The 21705-nt window shown below is 34.3% G+C and overlaps 1 protein-coding gene across 2 annotated transcripts in view; it reads right to left on the reverse strand.

Annotated features, from left to right (window-relative positions):
• The window catches only part of ASCC3 (activating signal cointegrator 1 complex subunit 3), a 339061-nt gene that overhangs the window by 182743 nt on the left and 134613 nt on the right, over nucleotides 1–21705 (reverse strand). For both annotated transcript variants that reach the window (XM_044924341.1, XM_044924342.1), the window contains 2 exons: nucleotides 14698–14874; nucleotides 12170–12241 (listed from right to left, as the gene is read on the reverse strand). In XM_044924341.1, coding sequence (XP_044780276.1) covers nucleotides 12170–12241; nucleotides 14698–14874 — 249 coding nt within the window. The remainder of the gene's footprint in view (nucleotides 1–12169; nucleotides 12242–14697; nucleotides 14875–21705) is intronic.

Consider the following 21705-nt stretch of genomic DNA (forward strand, 5'->3'; position numbering starts at 1 on the left):
GCTAACAAAGAAACTGATAAAATCTCGAGTATAATTGAGTACTCCTTTAGTAAACTATAGTTCAGAAACTTTGCTTTCTTAAAATTGTAGAATTTTTAAAGGGCTCAAAAGTTACTCCTCTAGGGCTTAAAAGAAAGAACATATTAACTTAAAATAACTGGTGGCACAAATGTTACCCATATCATGAAAAACAGCTAAGTCACATGGACATTTTATTTTAGGAGAAAATGAGATAATTTAGTACTTCTAACAGAGAAGACTATAAATACATGAAATAATATTAAGAATAAATGTATGTAATAAAATATTTTTAAGGAGAATACCAGCATTCTTTCATTGATCTTTATAGACTACAGGGAGGAAAAAACTCCTTAAGAAAGTAATCAAAGCAATCTTTGATGTCATGCCACTTCTCCAGGTGTTCTTTCCTCAGCCTGGGCGTTCGGCTTACTGTGGATCTAATTATTATTTTCTTTGAAGTTGATTGCTCCCTAATCCTTTAAGAATAAGTTAAGACTTACAAAGACTACCATATCTTCCATTCACTTATTCGTCACACAATATGTGAACACCAGCTGTGTGCTAGGTACTGGTAAGGCCATAATAATATGATTATGAGCCGGAGCAGAGATGCCCCCTTTCCTATGTGACTTACGATCTTCTACTGAAAAGTGGTTATTAATCAAAAACAGCCAGGAAAAATGTAAATCTATAGTAAGAAAGAGGAAGAAGACATACATTGTGTTATTATATAGTTCATAACAGGGAGGTGAAAGAGGTAAAAAAAAAAAGGCTTCTTTAAGAAAGATGAAATCTAAAGGATTTAGTAGAGAACAACTAAGTGGAAAATAAGGAAGAATGTGTGAGGCAGAGAGAACAAGTTATACACTAGCTCAGGGGCAAGTTAAAGAGCATCTCTAAAAGAAAGAAGGCCTGAAAGAAGACCAGGAAGATGGGAGGTGGGAGATGAGGGAAAGACACATATGTGATGAAAATGAAAAGAGGTAATGGCCAAACAATATAGGGCCCTTTGAAAGGAGCCTTAAGTACTCATGTGTCATTCTAGAGCTGTACCTTGAAAGGATACAGCTCCAGTGGACAGAACAGCTAGAGCAAGGCCAGAATGGACATAGAAGGAAGAGTTAAGAGAGGCAAAGCAGCTAAGAGGTGTCATGGATGACCTGATAGGTACCTGGATTAGATGCTGGAGGTGATGGTGCAAAAGAAAGTGATGGAAAGAAATGAGAAGACTTAAGAGGCAGGTCAAATCAACAGGTCTTAATGATGGACTAGAAATGAGAACACAGGAGACAGAGTTGACTAGGGTGACTTTTAGGTTTCTGTTTTACAGAACTCGATCTACAGTTATGCCATTCACTGAATTGAACCAAGGAATAATGGAAGAAATAACCATTGGTTTAGAGGGGGGAAATTATGTACTTGGTTTGGAATACTGTATTTGTGATATCCAGGAGGAGAGGTCAGCCAGGATAATATGGACCTAGAGTTCAGGGAAGAGTTCTGGGTTAGGAATATAAATATATAAGTTATTTCATAAAGGTCAATAACTAGGATGGAATGATACAAGAAAGAGTGCTAAATTTTAAAAGGGTCTAGGAACAAGTCAGGTAGAGAAGGAATCATTTGACCTAAGTATAAGGCTTAGGTCCTGCCCCATGGGGTCCTGAATATGTGGTGACTTGTTGCTTTCTCTGTACCAAAAGGGAGTTATTTATCAACCAGAAGTCTAGCAAGATGAAGCACAGATCCACTAAAGGCTACAAACAATGAAAAAAGATGGCCCAAAAGGTTAGAAGGTAAAGACAAGGAAGGTGAGTTTGTATTACAAGAGCCAGAAAAGAAAAGCACAAAGAAAAACTGGCATTTTGCAACTACTTCCACTGTATAACCTCTTTGTAATCCCTTTGATTGTTTTATTCCCAGCTGTGAGTGACCATCATAAGGGAGTTTCACCTTAAAAAAACAAAACAGACTTTCATTAAGCATGTATCAAGTTTTGCTTTGACTTAACATTTAGTTGGAACTCCCTTTGGCTTTGGCAGGGGAAAGAGCAGAATGCCTCGGCTGACATCATTTTCCATGTTCCTAAGTTAGGCATGACCAAAGTACCCAGTACAGTGATCACAGGATCAACCTTGCAGCTGATAGTGCTAAAAAACTACTTCCCTGAACTATACTGTCTAATTTTAAAATTTTGACTTCTAAATATAACTATAATTCAATTCTCTTTGATACATTTTCATTATGTCATACCAGAAATTCCTTCTATGATAATAAGAATGTTCTGTTTTAGTCTTCATTTTAACTAAATGTACACAGATATACTATGGAAATCATACAGAGAGAAGACAAAAAAAAAATATCTAAGTGAACACTAGTAATACTGATTAAAACATAAAATATAGAACTCAACAGTATCAAAAACTAATTTTTGCCTGTGAAATAAGGAAGAATAAGGAAATTTCAATTTGATAGCAGACTCATCAGAGTTTTCTTCTGATAGGTAGGGAGGGTTTTTGTTTTTCTTTTCCCCAAAGGTAGAGGTTTAGTGAATGCTTCCTTTAGCGTTTCTTATACTTAGAAAACACCTAAAATGTTTCTTTAGTACTACCATCTTTAGCAGCAAAGATGAAGGAGAAATGTCCTTAATTCTTATGCTCATAATTGTTAAAATGTCCCCTCCTTACACATTTTGCTCAGATTGGCTCAGAAGGTAAAGAATCTGCCTGCAATGAAGGAGACAAAGGTGATCTGGGTTCAATCTCTGAGTCGGGAAGATCCTCTGAACGAGGAAATGGCAACCCACTCCAGCATTCTTACCTGGGAAATCCCATGGACAGAGGAGCCTAGCAGGCTACAGTCCACAGGGTTGCAAAGAGCTGGACACAGCTGAGCAACTAAGCACAATGGGGCTTGAATATGAATTTTTCTCTTCTATTCCTTTGGGGTTATGTCAAAGTTTGGGGAAGGAAGGAAGCAAAGAAGGCAGAAAAGAAAGAAGCTCTGAAATACTTTACCTATAAAATTCATGCTGCAGACAAATTTGATATGACAAAACCATTAGTACCAAGAATGAGAGATGGAGGAAGAAAACTTTTTAGGCAAAGGGTCAATGGAAAAATTCCATTATTAAAGTTAGCAAAGTAGTTTCTTCAATTGGACATAATTATTTTTAGATAAACTATAATTTAATGCTAAAAAACAAAGAATTTCCTTAAGACAGTAATAAATTAATATATAATTATTAATCAATTTTAAGGTGGTTTCTTACTAGAAACATATATATCTATGAAAAACTTACAAATAATGAAGAAAAAGGCACGTATGTGAATAAGGAAAAGCTGATGTTTAGCATTAATCCAAGGTTGAAACTATTTTTTTCTTTTTAATACTGCAAAACCTTTTATTCTTGAAACTGGAGGTAGACTTTGAGTAAGAAGCTATTGAGTAAGGATCTTAACATTTTGATAATGTGAAAAAAGAACAAGTAAACTTAAAAAATATGCTATAACCTCTGAGGCAGTTTCTAATTTCTTTTCCTATCACTGTAACAAAGTTTGTATAACTAAAAAAATCTCAATAGGGTTAAGGCATCAATTATTTTCCCATTCTGCGAGTTACACAGGAGGAGGGGAATTATTAACAGGAATGATAAAGCTGTACTTGCATTTGGTAACGCAAAGAGAAGCTTACAAATGAGACGTCTCATTAGTTTGAGCAGATGGATCAAAATTAAAGGCTGAATCGCCAACTTTTAATTTCCCAATAGCCAAGAAGAGCTTGAAGTCTTGCAGAGTATGGCTGTTGAAAAGTCAACATGAAAAGATTTTCTCCATCTGTCATCACACATGCTTGAGTGGAACACAACTGCCTCCTACTGCTTTTAATACTTTTAAGACAAAGTTGCACATGAAATCTATTAAGTACATGAACACACAAGTTTGGATGATTGGTACACTGAAACCCATGCAACATTATGATCAGAGACCATCAGCATGGCTTTTGAACATGAAATTTGCTAATTAAATTTAAGTGGAGAGAAACAAAATTAATTCATTTATATATATAAAAGGAAACTTAATTCTCAGCATGAAAAGTATTTATTTGCCTGAGAGTTATAGTTTTTTTTTTTTGAAACGGACACATATTTTTAGTCTTAATAATGGTCTGAAAAGTAGTTGCTCCAATAAAATTGTTTAGGGGAAGCACAACTAGAGAGAAAATCTAAAATATGAAACAACTTGAAGGCAAACAAATAAACAAAATTAAGGAATAGTCATTGAAAGAATTTTTTTAACTAGTTGGCAAGGCAGTGGGGCATGCTGCTGCTGCTAAGTCACTTCAGTCGTGTCCGACTCTGTGTGACTCCATAGACGACAGCCCACCAGGCTCCCCCGTCCCTGGGATTCTCCAGGCAAGAACACTGGAGTGGGTTGCCATTTCCTTCTCCAATGCATGAAAGTGAAATGTGATAGTCAAGTTGCTCAGTCGTGTCTGACTCTAGCGACCCCATGGACTGCAGTCCACCAGGCTCCTCCATCCATGGGATTTTCCAGGCAAGAGTACTGGAGTGGGGTGCCATTGCCTTCTCTGGGTGCGGCAAGAAGTGGTAGCAAAAAAAAAAAAAACTGAATGTTTTCCTGAACTAGAACAGACTGACTTACAATTTTTTACTACTGTACACTAACTGCTAAGCTATATTTAAAAGGCAATAAAATAAAGCTATAGTTTGTTAGGTATACAGCCCTATAAGAAATAACTTATGCTCCCTTAATAATAAAGAAAAGTACATTTATCAAATATATACTGGCTGCTTAACAACAATGCACTAATGTGCAGTTAGTTATAACTGAATTTCAGACCAAAGCTTTCTGTCTGCCTATTTCTCTTTGTGTCTCTCTCTGTACACACACAGACACACACACACACACACAATTTACTGCACTTTCATATGTAAAATAAAACATTTATACAGAAGAATTTCTTAGAATGAAGTACATATTGTTAGACCTTTCAGTCACTAGAGTTAGGCAGAATAATATAATTGAAGAGTTAATTTAGCTGTCAGTTTTTGAGATAATAAGTTAAAAGATTGTTGAATTATCTATTTTTCATTTTCTGACAGATGGATACAAACTCATTTGTTGGAATTTATCACTTGGAACCTTACACAAAGACAGCAAGTGACTAGGATAACATTATACTCAACCTCAATTATGAGGGAAAAAATGAAACTTTAAACTCTACTCCACTGGGGACTTTTCTGTTAACCTTCTAATAAAAGCAGAGGACCACAGCTTAGTGAAGGCATTTCTTCAAGGAGATAAGAGAAAAATAATCCAGTGAAGGAATGCAAGGCCCTGAAAACAAACTTCCACATGAGCCTTAGTAATCAAAGAGTACCATGAAGTATCAATAGCAATTCTTTTTTTTTTTTTTAATTCTATTTTATTTTTAAACTTTACATAACTGTATTAGTTTTGCCAAATATCAAAATGAATCCGCCAATACAGTATACTAACGCATATATATGGAATTTAGAAAGATGGTAACAATAGCAATTCTTGTGTGATGGATTCAGTCAAAGATTGCTAGCCTTGTTGAAATAGGTATCTACCTCAGCTTCCAAAGTCAAAATGCGTTACAGTCCTCTTTTCCAAGTAAGCACACTTTTCAATCCCAGTTCTGGACATATTACAAAGACAATCAGCAGAAGCTGCCACCTATCAAGCTAACTGAACTTCTAAGCCAAACAGTATTTGGCAGAGAAACTTGCAAATAGAAGATTTAAACAGACAGAACGATCCTTTTGAAAAGACTAAAACAGAAAAAGATTTTAGTTTTGGGCAACTTTCCCAAAGTTACATACATAATATAGATAATTTAAAGAAATGAAAAAGAGGTTTGTTCTCAAAGTGTGTTGTAAAAGAGCTTTCTACTGAAATGATCACATTAATGTAAAAGACTAAGATGCTGCCTTAACAACCAACAACATAGTACTTAACATCTGAAGGTACTGGCCTGGGCATTTGTAATACCAGTAATGTTAGAGGCAAATATCAACCAATGGGCCATAGTCCTGATGCATTCAATATTTCCCAGTATCCCCAATAAACTAAGGATCTATGAAGATGAGCAATTTATCAAACAAAATCCTATTTATCAGAGTCCCCATGTACATGACATCACACTAGGAACTTAACCAACAATATTTCCTTATAACCCAGTCTTACTTAGTGGGACCTGTTCCACTGGAACACAAATCCTAAAAAAAAAAAAAAAAAACCACCGCAAAGAACAGTGATTAAACTTTTAAAATCTGACTTTAAGCCAGAAAGGAAAACACCAATACAGTATACTAACGCATATATATGGAATTTAGAAAGATGGTAACAATAACCCTGTGTACGAGACAGCAAAAGAGACACTGATATATAGAACAGTCTTATGGACTCTGTTGGAGAGGGAGAGGGTGGGAAGATTTGGGAGAATGGCATTGAAACATGTAAAATATCATGTATGAAACGAGTTGCCAGTCCAGGTTCGATGCATGATACTGGATGCTTGGGGCTGGTGCACTGGGATGACCCAGAGGGATGGTATGGGGAGGGAGGAGGGAGGAGGGTTCAGGATGGGGAGCACGGGTATACCTGTGGCGGATTCATTTCGATATTTGGCAAAACTAATACAATATTGTAAAGTTTAAAAATAAAATAAAAAAAAATATGAGATACGGAAGTATGGGATACACAGATTATGCTTTTGTAGTTGGGCCCAAATTTTTTTTAAAATACATACTATTAAAAATAAAAAGTTTGTTATAAAAATGAAAAAAAAAAAAAATCTGACATCTTTAAGTGTTTATTTACATGTTATTGTTTCCATTTACTTTTCTATCATATCTTTAGGTAGAGAAAATAGAGAAATTAGAAAATTAAGGGAGTAAAATGCATTTTAAGAAAAAGAAGGACATACACCAACACTATCTCTGAATGGTAGAATTCAGTCATTTTTTCCCCCCTCATTTTTACTTTATGGAGTACCCATAGGTTAAATTTGTTTAAACTCTTTTACTGGTCACTCTCTGTTATCAGTATATTAATTATATTTTATATTAAAAATTTTAAAGACGTAATTACAGAGGCCAAAGACCACAGGGTCACACATGAAGCAAAAAACACAGGGAAGAACATGTTTTTCTAATTGAAAGTAGCAGCACATCCAAAGCAAAGCACGAACAAAATGGTATGTAAAACACGTGTTTTTGTAATCATAATTTAGAGGTAATTGTAGACAAGAAAAAATTTCACTGGTAAAACACATGGTCTTATACACCTTAAAATTGTAAAACAAGTTCAAAATGACACACACACATCAGATCATAACCTACATCATACAACTTGATAAAATTATTCAGAAGGACATGGTGTATGTTTGTAAAATCCTTTGTAGGTCTGCTATGACAACAAAATGTGATAACCCATTTGGAGTGCATGATAGGATCATGGGGTAAGATCACAAAATGTGGCCATTTGTGCCATAATCTTATTTTAGACAACTTACCCTAAGTAAACGTTTCAATAGAAAAAATAATATAAAGATGATCACTACAGCAGCCCTGTCCTTAATAAGGGACTTCCCAGGTGGCATTAGTGGTAAAGAATCCACCTGTCTTAAGTCAGGAGACTTAAGAGACACAGGTTCAATTCCTGGGTTGGGAAGATCCCCTGGAGAAGGGCATGGCAACCTACTCTAGTATTCTTGCCTGGAGAATCCCATGGACATAGGAGCCTGATAGATGACAGTCCATGGGGTTGCACAGTCAGACATAACTGAAGCAACTTAGCACATCTTTAATAAGAGCAAGCCTCAAACATTTAATGTACTCAATAATGGCAGGATAACCAATAATAAGAAGAACAGCTGACATTGGCTTAATGCTAAAGTGACAGTGTCAAGTACTGAAGATGCTGTGTATTTTATCAACATAAGCCTGTATTTCAATCCTGGTGTGACCTTTCACTAGCTGTATGGCCTTGAGAAGCTGCTTAACATGTCTTATGCTCATTTTCTCTTTTAACAAAAGGAGATTTAATGCTTATATTAGAAGATTATGAAGATTTAAAAGTCCAAAGTGACTTACACAGCATCTAAAACTTAGAACTTAATAAAAACTCCCTTCTGTCTCTTACAGACATTAACATTGAGAAGATCATGGAGAAAGAATGAAAAATATTTACTATTCATTAAGGAAAACAGTGAATATAAAACTGTATATACAGTGTAATTATAATTTAGCAATGGACTGTAACTAATAATTAAAATTAAGTTTGAATGAGGAAAATTAAAAGGTACATGTGCAAATGGATTAAAAAAGACCAGCAGGTCATGAATAAAAATTATAATAATAATTTGAAATGGTAAAATAATAGTAGAACTATGAAAAAAAATTTAATACAGTTATTTTAGTTTTACAATTTAAAAAAGTAAACTGATATGTAGTATGTGTAGAGAACTGAGGAAAGTCCCACTATTATGGAAAACAAACATCATCACTAGTCATTGAGACAGAAACTGTGAGACCTGCAGCCTAAACTCTACTTCTTAGGGCAGAGGGATGTGAGCACAGATCTGGATAGGAACTGATACCGAAGCGTTCCAGTGGGTTCTTAAACTGCAACCACACTTTACAGAGTCACCCACAGTGCATTTTTAGCCAGATCAAAGTGTACAGAAAGGAGACAGCTTGGTGGTCACGCATCCTTAAAAGGCTAGTGATTGTGGACACCGTGACATGCACACAAAAAACGGGAGGTAATGCATGTGTGTAACTTCTGCCGTAGTTTTGCACTCTCTATATTCCTGGGTTCCTCCTCTCCTGAGGCTTCCCAACTTAGTTGTCCTTTCTAAACAGGAACCAGCACTGTGAACCTCACTCTCCATCTCACTCTTGTCTGCTCTGAATTTACTACTAGAAGTGCCTGCCCTATGGCAGTTATTGTTTTGAAAAGTAATGCAATGGATGGCATCACTAAGAATGAAAGGGCTGGCAGTGAGATCTAATCTCTACTGACGAAACATGCCCAGCCAGCATTTGAACTTTATGATCTCTAGAGGGATATGTTAGCCCCTGTAACAGCCAGAGAACAAACTATGCCAGAAGAGGAAGAGGATATAATCTTCCTAGGATTCTTTAAATATATTTACCTGGACTTTTATCTACCTACAATAGAAGATATAACCATTATATTTCCCAATATTTAGGAATAAAGCTGCATTTTATTTTTTTAAAAAGACATTTTATAACATAAGATTATATGGAGAAAGGTTGAAGTAGTTTAATAAATATTGATCTTGCAATTGCACTCCTTGGTATATACCCAAAGGAAGTGAGAACTAATGTCCACATAAAATCTGTTCAAAACTGTTATGTACACATAAATTGTGGTACATCCAGACAATGGAATATTATTAAGTGCTAAAAAAAACAAGCTATCAAGCCATGAAAAAGCAGGGAGTTACCTCAAACACATAATATGAAAGAAACCATTCTGAAAAGGCTATAAACTACAAAAGGCTACAATCTTATATGATTCCAACTATATGACATTCTGGAACACACAAAACTACAGAGACAATGAAAAGATGAATGGTTAGCAATGGTTAAGGGGAAGGAAGGATGAATCAGTTGAGCAGAGAGGGCTTTCAGGGCAGTGAAATTTTCTGTATGACACTATAATGGTGGATACATTGTCCAAACCCATAGAAAGTACAACATGGAGAGTGAACCCTAATGTAACCGATGGACTTTAGGTGATACTGATGTGTCAACATGAGCTCATAGACTGAAACCAAAGTGTCACACCAGTGGAAGATAAGTTGATGGTGGAGGAGGTTGTGCATGTACCGGGGTAGGGGGTGTATGAGAACTCTTTCTACTTCCTGCTCAGTTTTGCTGTGAACCCAAAATTGTTCTAAAAAATGAACTAAATTAAAAAAAGTTAATGGAGAAAACATTGAAATATTTACTGAATATTTCTAATATGGCATAGGCTCCAGAGCTAGATTCCTTAGCTAATAATATAGTTGATATCATCTGTAATATAAAAGTTGGAAATAAATGTCCATGGTGGTAACATCTAGCTAATTACACTTAATTTATCCTGTTCTTTTACAAGATGGTGCAAACACTGGTGGCTATGCACCATATCGCTGTGTTTTAGGATTTCCTGTGAAATGCTACCAAAAGTTTCTCAAGATAGCATTTTAGGATCATCAGACATTTGCTACAAATAAATCTCATGAGGAAATCTAGAACAAAGGTTGGTACACTACAGCCTGCACGTTGAATGCATCTGTTCCTGTTCTTATAAATAGTTTTATTGGAACATAGCCATGCCCAGTTGTTCCTATATTGTCCATGGCTCCTTTCATGCTACAACAGCACAGGTGAGTACCTGAAACATAAGCCCCACAAAGTCTAAAATATTTACTATCTGGCCCTTTCCAGAAAAGTTTTCTGTCTCCAGACCAAGAATAAACTGGTGGCATTTGGTCATATTTTTGTATTAAAGAAAGAACATTGGTTTTTTTAAAGTTCTTTACTTGTACATGATAAATAATGGAACCCCACTAAGCAGTTCTCTAATGAAGATCAAAGAGGACCAAAACTATAAAATAAATCCAAATAAAGTGATATGAGACCATGGTTAGCCAAGATGCTACACTTACATGGTCTTATTTGTAAGTGCACAAGTAAAAACAAAGGCAATGTGTTATTTCATTCAGCATAGCATCTCATCTTATCTAAGAAATTAGGATAACAGTGTCTGCCTCATTGGCTGCTGAGAGAAGTCAATGAGATAATAAGTATAAGGTAATTTTAGCAGTTTCAGGTATTTATTGATCATTAAGAAATATATTAATAAGTTACTAATATTCTCATACAATTTAATCATGATTTCTTTTCCATAAAAGTTATTCCTATAACTAAGGACATTTTTTTTTCTGCTCTTTTCTATTTGTTTTTGTTTTATTCTTATTTATTATTTTTTTACTTTACAATATTGTATTGGTTTTGCCATACATTGACATGAATCCGCCATGGGTATACATGTGTTCCCCATCCTGAAGCCCCCTCCCACATCCCTTCCCATACCATCCCTCTGGGTCATCCCAGTGCACCAGCCCTGAGCATCCTGTATCATGCATCGAAACTGGACTGGTGATTTGTTTTTACATATGATAATATACATGTTTCAATGATGCCATTCTCCCAAATCATCCCACCCTCTCCCTCTCCCACAGAGTCCAAAAGACTGTTCTATACATCTGTGTCTCTTTTGCTGCTAAGGACATTTTCTTGAGGTTAGAATTTTAAAACTGTGCCTTTAAGGGGGAAAAATGCATCAAGAATGCTGAGTGGGCAGTATTCCATTTTCAATTCTAATTTATCTTTGTTTTATATATTGAGGTTCCAAACAATATTTAGTCTGGGGGAAAAAGAAGATGTCACTGCTTTTAAAATATTTTAAAAACAAAGGACCAGAATTTCATTTTACATGCCATAAAAGGCCAACAATGTAGAAAAAAAATCCCATAATAATATAAAGTGACCTGAAGAACCATATACAATTTGGCATTGGTTAGCTTTTATGTAAGTAATTATCATGATTCTACATTTTTCTTAACAATCCTTATTGTAACATCTTGAACCTTGGAATATAAAGTAAGAGCAGTTAATATCCAAACAATATGAAAATTTATTATATATATATATTTCAATTGCTACTACTTCATGAAACAACAGTAATATAACATGTTAATTTCTTACATTATGCAAATAAATTAAAATTTTTGATGTGTGAGAGAAGGTTGGTATTTTTAAATAATTTAAAATTTTAAGGATGAAATTCTTCTTCCTCTTATCTATTTAATAAAAATGGCAAACAAAACAGCATGATCTATCAATATCAGAATGATAGTATTATCTTTGAAAAATTTATGACTTAAATGGTTACCTAGTGGACTAAAATATTACTAAGAAATAAAACCTGTGGATCATTATTTCAGAATTGAAGAACACTTTTAAGACCATAAAATTAATAATTTTAATCATTATGCACTCTAAAAACAGGATAAAGTGTACCTGATGTCCAGCCTTTACTTGCTTCAAAACACTTTCATAACATACTTCATCCATGTTATTCAACTGCTGCACCTTAAAGTTTTTAAAAATGAAAAATATCAAATAGAGCAATTATAAACTGCTTAGCTACAAAACATCTTTACCAATTATGATGCATCTCCTTTTATTTTCAGATTAGCCAGAATGCTGAAACAAGAAGTGCAGTATCAATACGTAATACATAACAACCCATAGGAAGTAAACACAATGTAATTAAAAACTACAAATAAAATACCTCATATGCAACACTTTCAGTGTACTAACTTTATTAAGAATGCCAAGTTTTTTAAAGACAATAATTTTAAGAACAATATTCTAATTAGAGATATTTTAAAATAATTTTAAGTTTTTTTTCACTGTTTTCCCCAGAGAAGCCCATTCTTCAGGCTGTTTTTCTTCTGTTTCATTCCATAAAAATACAGAGCTTTCCTAACTCTCAAAATTAGAGAATATTACCACAGAATATCAAAATGTAAGGAAACTTACTATTTCTGTAATAAATATGGAGTTCAGTAAATATTTTTCTACAGAAACATTTTCCAAATTGATTGGAAATTTAGTATCAAATTCATGAATTTTAAAAAGGTCTCATTTTCTGTATTAATGATGAAATGACTTCCAACCAAAAAAAGGTAAGGTGGTTACCATAAAGCAGGAGGCATGTGACCAAGCTTGCGTCTCTCTATTTAACACTGATTAAGACTTTGCATGGGATGAAAATGTTATAAATCTAAAATGACTATAATTTAGATTCTTTCATTTTAACATTCTGGAACTCTTATGACTTAGTGATTAAGTAAGATGAAATAATCACAAGACAATTGACTCTCCATTAATTATTAAAAAAAAAAACCACCAAAACTCCTCCAAACAAAATCCTCAATCATTCGACACTATTTTCCCATGTTCTTCCACAACAACTGAATCATATCATGAGCTTCTGAAAGAAACTTTCAAAAATCTACAAGGATTTCTTAGTATAAGAAATGACAAATTAACAATGGTTACAATATATTAAACGACACCCTGGGGAGTTGCTTAATTGTTACCAACTGTATATGTCAGCTGAGTGTAAAACTAATGCATTTTAGTTGTCTTCTCCGTTTAGTAAACTAATATGTATAATTAGTTTATTATTTATACTACATAAGATTGATAAAAGTATTTTGTAAATTTTGCCAAATTTCTGAACCTTCTAAATAATTACCACAGATCAACATCTCACACCATTCCTTTTATGATTACAATGCTAACATACTGTGGTGAAAATACTTAGAATTTAATTAGGTTTAAGTGATTTAACAATTTCTATGATAAAAATAAGTTCTATGATGGCTGAAAGCATCTGAAAACACTTTATATTTTTCTGTGATAAGCATCTGCTATCATTCAAATTATAAATTGAAAGAACAATCTTATATACAACTCTACATCTGTTCTAATGATACATTAAAATAAACTAAATAATCAAATATATTTTAAGATATAACAAAAAAAAGCAGCAAGTAATACTGAAAAGCACTTGAAACAATCAAAGAAAAGATGCATTTCATAACTATTATTACATCATGAACTATCCTTTGTGTATACATTTTGAAATGGTTCCCCACAATTCTAAACATATCTTAGTTAATAAGCAGATAGAGTATATTAACTGTTGCAGTGATATTGGCTCTTAGTATTTTCTAAGCTAAGTATTTTATTTTTAATATTGTAAGGTAAAAATAGCTCGATTTTAGTAACAAAATTATTTTTAGACAAGAAGTAATATAATACACTAAAGACCAAGTTTGACACAGTAACACATGATTCTATCTCATTTTCTTTCATAAAGAGGTCATATGGCCCATGAATCTTCTCCTAAAACTATTTGTTCCATAGGGGGAAACAAGTGTCATGAAACTTAATAAACGTATAAATTTTAAGCAAAATATTCCTTCATGATTCTATAAAAGCCTAAAATAAGCACCCTGATAAAGCAAATGGTACATGGTAATAACATTTAAGGAACATCACAAAAGAATTTCAGAAATTCTGATTGTATATATAATTAATATGATAATTATACAACAAATTAAACAGAACACCTCATTTAGTAGTTGTTATCATGAAATTATTTTTCAATTGTATATATGGTATTACTTATTTTAGATGAATAATATATCATAATATATATTACTGATTTAACTAGAGTCTTTTATTATTTACTGCCTTCAATCCTATCAAAATAACTTCTTGAATATATATATAACTTGTATTCTTAGCTAAGAATACAAAATATTCACTGATAACAGCAATGCAAACTATTACAAGCAGCTTTTTGGAGAGGAGACATTCTCCTACATATAGTTGAGGAAAGGCACTTGATTTTCTTCTAAGCTGTCATATTTGTAATGGTGGTCTGAAGTCTCTAATGTCAAACAAGTATTAAACAATACATCAACAAAAATATTTCTAGAAAAGCATAATTTTTTAAAAGAAGTATTTACCTTATTTGCACTTTTAATCCCTAGAAATGTCTGTCCAAGAGGAACAGGTCGAAAACGGCCATCAAAGAAGAAAAGTCCGATGCAGGGATTAACATGTAAAAATGTAGCAACGTCGAGGTAGTTGGGTAAGGTAGCAGAGAGTCCAAGAATTCTTATCATACTCTGCGTGGATTCAACCTATAGGAGTTAAATAACATATAAGATATTAAATAAATTATTTAATTAAGTAATTTATAAATAACGTGTATAAATCTTAAATAACATATAAGACTGGATTTGTACTTAGTTTAAAGTAAGCTTTGGTAGTATCAAGTATGAAATATTTGCAGAAAATAAGATCACTAAAGATATCAAGATAAGAGTAACAACACATAGTCTGAAAGATAATATGAAAAAAATTGGCCTAAATTTGGCATGTGTAATGATATAAAAATGATTAAAAATGTGTTTTTAGTGTATTTCCTGAACCAGAAAATTCTATTAGTTAAATGGTTTCTTTTGTTTTCCTCCTAAAAATGTAACAAGGCAATTGACATGTGTTAGGAATGACATGTGTTAACTTATAATTTCAAGCATTTAAAGTATATACTCTTTATTCTCAAGTTCAGTAATTTCAAATTCATTTTAAACACAAACACTTAAAAGTCTGAAATAATTAAGGCAGATTCTTTTAGTGTTTTAAAAATTTAAATTTAAAATGATATACTGTATAAGGGAGAGTTTGCGTGGAATAACAGCCAAAACTTGGGGGGAAAATTCACAAGTACATTCTCAAAGAACGTACTAAGCTTCATTCTTTGTGTTCATTCAGTTCAGTTCAGTTTCTCAGTTGTATCCGACTCTGCAACCTCATGGACTGCAGCACGCCAGGCTTCCCTGTCTATCACCAACAGCCGGAGCTTGCTTAAACTCAGGTCCACTGAGTCGATGATGTCATCCAACAAACTCAATCTCTGTTGTCCCCTTCTCCTCCCGCCTTCAATTTTACCCAGCATCAGGGTCTTTTCCAATGAGTCTGCTCTTTGCATCAGGTGGCCAAAGTATTGGAGTTTCAGCTTCAACATCTGTTCTTCCAGTGAATATTCAGGGTTGATTTTCTTTAGGATTGACTGGTGTGATCTTGCAGTCCAAGGGAGTCTTCTCCAACACCACAGCTCAGATACATCAACTCTTCAGTGCTCACCTTTCTTTATGGTCCAACTCTCACATCCATATATAACTACTGGAAAAACCAGTAGTCCATATAACTTCGTCTATATGGACCTTTGTCAGCAAAGTAATGTCTCTGTTTTTTAGTATGCTGACTAGGCTGGTCACAACTTTTTTTTCCAAGAAGCAAGCCTCTTTTAATTTCATGGCTGCAGCCACCATCTGTAGTGATTTTGGAGGCCCCCAAAATAAAATCTGTCATTGTTTCCACATCTATTTGCCATGAAGTGATGGGACTGGATGACATGATCCTAATTTTTTGAATGTTGAGCTTTAAGCAGCTCTTTCACTATCATCAAGAGGCTCCTTAGTTCCTCTTTACTTTCTGCTATAAGGGTGGTGCCATCTGTACATCTGAAGTTATTGGTATTTCTCCCAGCAATCTTGATTCCAGCTTGTGCTTCATCCAGTCTGGCATTCTGCATGAGGTACTCTGCATATAAGTTAAATAAGCAGGCTGACAATATATTGCCTTGATGTACTCCTTTCCTAAACTGGAACCAGTCTGCTGTTCCATGTCTAATTCTAATTGTTGCTTCTTGACCTGCATACACATTTCTCAGGAGGCAGATAATGTGGTCTGGAATTCCCATCTCTTGAAGAATTTTCCACAGTTTATTGTGATCCACACAGTCAAAAGCTTTGGTATAATCAATAAAGCAGAAGTGGATGTTTTTTTGGAACTCTCTTGTTTTTTCGATGATCCAGCAGATGTTGGCAATTTGACCTCTGCTTCCTCTGCCTTTTCTAAATTTTTGAATATCTGGAAGTTTACAGTTCAGATATTGCTGAAGCCTGGCTTGGAGAATTTTGAGCATTACTTTGCTAGTGTGTGAGATGAGAGCAATTGTGTGGTAGTTTGAGCATTCTTTGGCATTGCCTTTCTTTGGGATTGGAATGAACACTTACCTTTTCCAGTCCTATGGCTACTGCTGAGTTTTCCAAATTTGCTGGCATATTGAGTGCAGCACTTTCACAGCATCACCTTTTAGGATTTGAAATAGCTCAACTGGAATTCCATCACCTCCATTAACTTTGTTCGTAGTGATACTTCCTAAGGCCCACTGGACTTCACATTCCAGGATATCTGGCTCTAGGTGAGTGATCACACCATTGTGGTCATCTGGGTCGTGAAGATGTTTTTTGTATAGTTCTGTGTATTCTTGCCACCTTGTCTTAATACCTTCTGCTTCTGTTAGGTCCATACCATTTCTGTCCTTTACTGGCATTCTTTGGAACTCTGCATTGAGGTGGATATATCTTTCCTTTTCTCTTCTGCCTTTTACTTCTCTTTTCTCAGCTATTTTTAAGGCCTCCTCAGACAACTATTTTGCCTTTTTGCATTTGTTTTTCTTGAGGATGGTATTGATCACTGCCTCCTATACAATGTCACGAACCTCCGTCCATAGTTCTTCAGGTACTCTATCACATTTAATCTCTTAAATCTATTTGTCACTTCCACTGTACAACTGTAAGGGATTTGATTTAGGTCATACCTGAATGGTCCAGTGGTTTTGCCTACTTTCTTCAGTTTAAGTCTGAATTTGGCAATAAGGAGTTCATGATGTGATCCACGCTCAGCCCCAGGTCTCGTTTTTGCTGACTGTATAGAGCTTTTCCATCTTTGGCTGCAAAGAATATAATCAATCTGATTTTGGTATTAACCATCTGATGATATCCATGTGCAGACTCATCTCTTGTGTTGTTGGAAGAGTGTGTTTGCTATGACTGGAGCATTCTCTTGGCAAAACTCTGTTAGCCTTTGCCCTGCTTCATTCCGTACTCCAAGGCCAAACTTGCCTGATAACCCAGGTATCTCTTGACCTCCTACTTTGGCATTCCAGTCCCCTATGATGAAAAGGACATCTTTTTTTGGTAGTAGTTCTAGAAGGTCTTGTAGGTCATCATAAACTTGTTCAACTTCAGCTTCTTTGGCTTTAGTGGTTGCGGTACAGACTTGGATTACCATGATATTGAATGGTTTAACTTGGAAATGAACAGAGATTATCGTGTCATTTTTGAGACTGCACCCAAGTACTGCATTTCAGATTCTTTGTTGACCATGAGGGCTACTCCATTTCTTCTAAGGGATTCTTGCCCACAGTAGTAGATATAATGGTCATCTGAATTAAATTTGCCAATTCCAGTCCATTTTGGTTCATTGATTCCTAAAATGTAGATGTTAACTCTTGCCATCCTCTTGTGTTCCCTGCTAGGGTGTAATATTTTAATTTTGCTGCTAAACACTGCTGATAACATTGATTAATTTGTTTGCCAGTCATTTATTAAGCTTTTAATGCAGTGCAAGGAAAGCAGGGGTTTAGAGTCTGTAAAAACCACAAAAAAACACTGCAATGTATGCCATTAACAGTAGCACCTTCTAAAAATTGTGTGAACAATGAAGAGAGAAGACACGCAGAGGTGACAGCTGTTGTTCTAAGAGAAGAGCAGTTAGGAACGTGGCCAGGAAGAAAGGGGTTTAAGACACTGTACTTGGCAACACTGGTGGCACCAGTTAGAGAGGGAGGCAACAGAAATGTAGAAATGATTGTGAGAAGTCTTGCATGCCAAGAAGTTTCTCCATTTTACTGCTTATGAACACAGGACACCATCCCATTCTCATTCAATTACGTTATGATGACAGCTTATAGCATTTTCATCTTTTTTCATTTCTAAACATTCTATAAAATGTCTTTATCTTTTCTAATTTTGTTCACTCATAGGTTTTCTACTTATTTGTGATGAGGTTTGTTATAAGATTATTTTACTTTTTTAAAAACTAGCTTTAAAAATATTTTTATAGGACTCTAGTTAATAAATCTAGTTTATTGTTTTTCTATTTTGTATTTAATTTTACTTTTTCAACTTTAGTATTTTTCCATTTTTTAGCAATTCTATTTAATATTATCTAACAGTTAAAATTTAATAATTAACCTATTATAGTCCCTACATATCTGTTTCATTTTAGAGTATAATTTGAACTCTGAATTATAAATTTGTCTGTACTAAGTAAACTTTCATTATTTTCTAATAAGAGTGTTGTCACTCTCTCTTTTCCTTCTATGAGCACTTGCTGAACTCTAAGTGTCAGAAGAATAGTCTTTCAAATGGTTGGGTTTTATATCAATTTATTAAATCCAAAGTGTAGAAGGTATATGTGTATGTTTGTGTCTATATCTATCTATATATACACACATATATGTGTGTTTGTATGTAGATAGGAATATATATATGTATATATTTGTGTGTATATAGTTTTTTATCATATAGAATTTCTTTCTAAATTTCTATTGTATTTTGCTGCTGTTGTTCAGTAGCTCAGTTGTGTCCAACTCTTTGCTATCCCATGGAGTGCAGCACACCAGGCTTCCCTGTCCTTCACTATCTCCCAGAGTTTGCTCAAATTCATGTCCACTGAGTGGGTGATGCTATCTAACCATCTCATCCTATATTTTTATATATTTACTAGGCTTCCATGTAAAAGTCTAATTTTAAAAACGGCTTCTTACCTGGGAAGAAGTTTGAAAATCTCTGATGTGATTTAAGTACACATGACTTGGAATGAATTTGGTAAGCTAATTAACGTCAAACAAATTCCTTTATGAAAGAATGCATAAAAAAAGATTCTCAATCTGTAACAAAAAACTATACAGTACTATTTTTTTTTAATCTAGGAATGTTTAATGTTCTTGCTATTATAAATAAAATAAGGGGATTCATGGGATATACTTATTTGAACAAATATTTTAATTATTTTTTTCAGTTTTTTATGACCTTCTTAGTCAAAAGTTGCTTGCCTCATATTAGTATCTTCAACTTACTATACCTAAGTGAGCAGCTCCCAACATTGGATTTCACCTTGGATATTTCAACACAGTGCATACAGTGGCTGGGAAAATCCAAGGTCCTGTACTCCCTGACACAAATATCACTTACAGGAACTAAGAGAAAATGTGGCCCTGTCCCTTCCAAACTCATTCTGTAAGTAGGACAAAAATGAATCTTCTTACTCATTGTACTGGGTTATATATCTGGGCTTATTTGAGGATTAAATAAAACACTATGAGATACACACATAGCTTCCCAAGCAAACCCAACCCAAGCCAAGGAACCCTACGTAAGGGGAACAGATGACCCTACCTGTTATTTAAGAAGTCTCCTTTACATATTATAATGAGACTCCTTTACGCCATTAGAATGCTGTTCTGAAATACATTTACTGATTTGGGTGTACTACATCTTACTTGTGGCACATGTGACCTTGCTCTTCATTGCGCTATGCAGGATCTTTTAGTTGCAGCATATAGGGATTTTTAGTTGTGGCATGCAGGATCTAGCTCCCTGACAGGGACTGAACACGGGGCCCCTGCATTGGGAGCATGGAGTCCTAGCCATGGGACCACCAGGGAAGCCCCTAGAATAATTTTAATTATGCCATAGTTCTATTTACTATTGGTGGTGATTTGAAAGGATATCAAAGTAATTTTTAGCATTAAAATAATTTAACACCTAAGTTATTGAGTATATTTTTAATGTCTTTTGATGTTAAATACATGACACCTTGCAAACATTAGAGATATTTTTCTGCTAAACCCCCATTTTAAAACTGTTAACTTTTTAATCTAAAAATAATCTATTATACTCATAAATCTGTATGAGAAATATTTTCCTTTAAATATGGATAATTTGAAACTTTATGTCTTAAACCACATCTTGAAACTCTACACACTATAGAGTAATCTGAAAATATTAATCGTTGAAAACTAAAAAAAGTTAACATTTTGCAGTTTCTTCTTTATCATTAGCCCAAAAAATAGGCAGTAAATTTTTATAGCATTTTCCCTCACATAAAATCTAAGTTTGGACAAAGTCTCCCTACTCACTGAAAGTAAATTTAGTTAAAACAACTAATGTTAGTTCAATGTTAAATACAACAGATTTGGGTTTAATTCTACTTTTCTCTTTTCCAAATCTCTCTCATGCCAAGGATTTTGTGAATTTAGTGCCTAATACCATCATGTAATTTTAGAACCTGAACAGAATCTACATCGCATTAGAAAAGCTCTCTATGGTGTGTCTATGTTAGTTACAAAGTGCCATGTGACGCACTGCCATCTACTGGGAATGTCTGCTAATCACAGGAACAAACAAAAATAGGAACTTCGCTTTTTATAAAAATATTTATGAGCACTGCACTGCACTAATACACTGGAAATATGAGGAGAAGCATATAGATCATTCTGTCAAGGAGATTAAAATCTAGTGAGGGGCACAAATAAAGACAGAATTAACTATAACAAGTTGTGAAATTATAAGGAAGACTGTGGTAAGTGCTAAAAATGTGCAAAGAAAGGGAATACGAGGGAACACAGAAAAGGTGGAATTCATGCTGAGCGGTGAACTAGGAAACACTTCATAGAAGAAGTGATACTGGGCAGATTCTAAAGAACAGTAGGTTTTCAACAGATAGATCTGTAGAGTGATAATATACAATTTTGCATTTACAACCCTTAATCTCATAAAATAAAGATACATTCTGACTTAAGTAAGATTAGTTTCATCTCTGAAAGAGATGGGAAAAAAAGAGGCATTGGAAAAAAAAACTGGAGAAGGAAAAAATTTGGTTCTGTGTGGTTGGAACCTAAGTAGCTAAGGAATAGAATGGAAAAGTTAAAATTAAACAAATAGATCAGGGTTTTAATAGACTTTTAAGACCAGCTAAGGTATTTAAACATATTTCTTAAGATAAACAAACATCAAGTCAGCAAAGATTTATGAGCATAGTACTGATAAACTATA

The sequence above is a fragment of the Bubalus bubalis genome, chromosome 10, assembly GCF_019923935.1.
Source record: "Bubalus bubalis isolate 160015118507 breed Murrah chromosome 10, NDDB_SH_1, whole genome shotgun sequence".
Taxonomy (NCBI): Eukaryota; Metazoa; Chordata; class Mammalia; order Artiodactyla; family Bovidae; genus Bubalus; species Bubalus bubalis.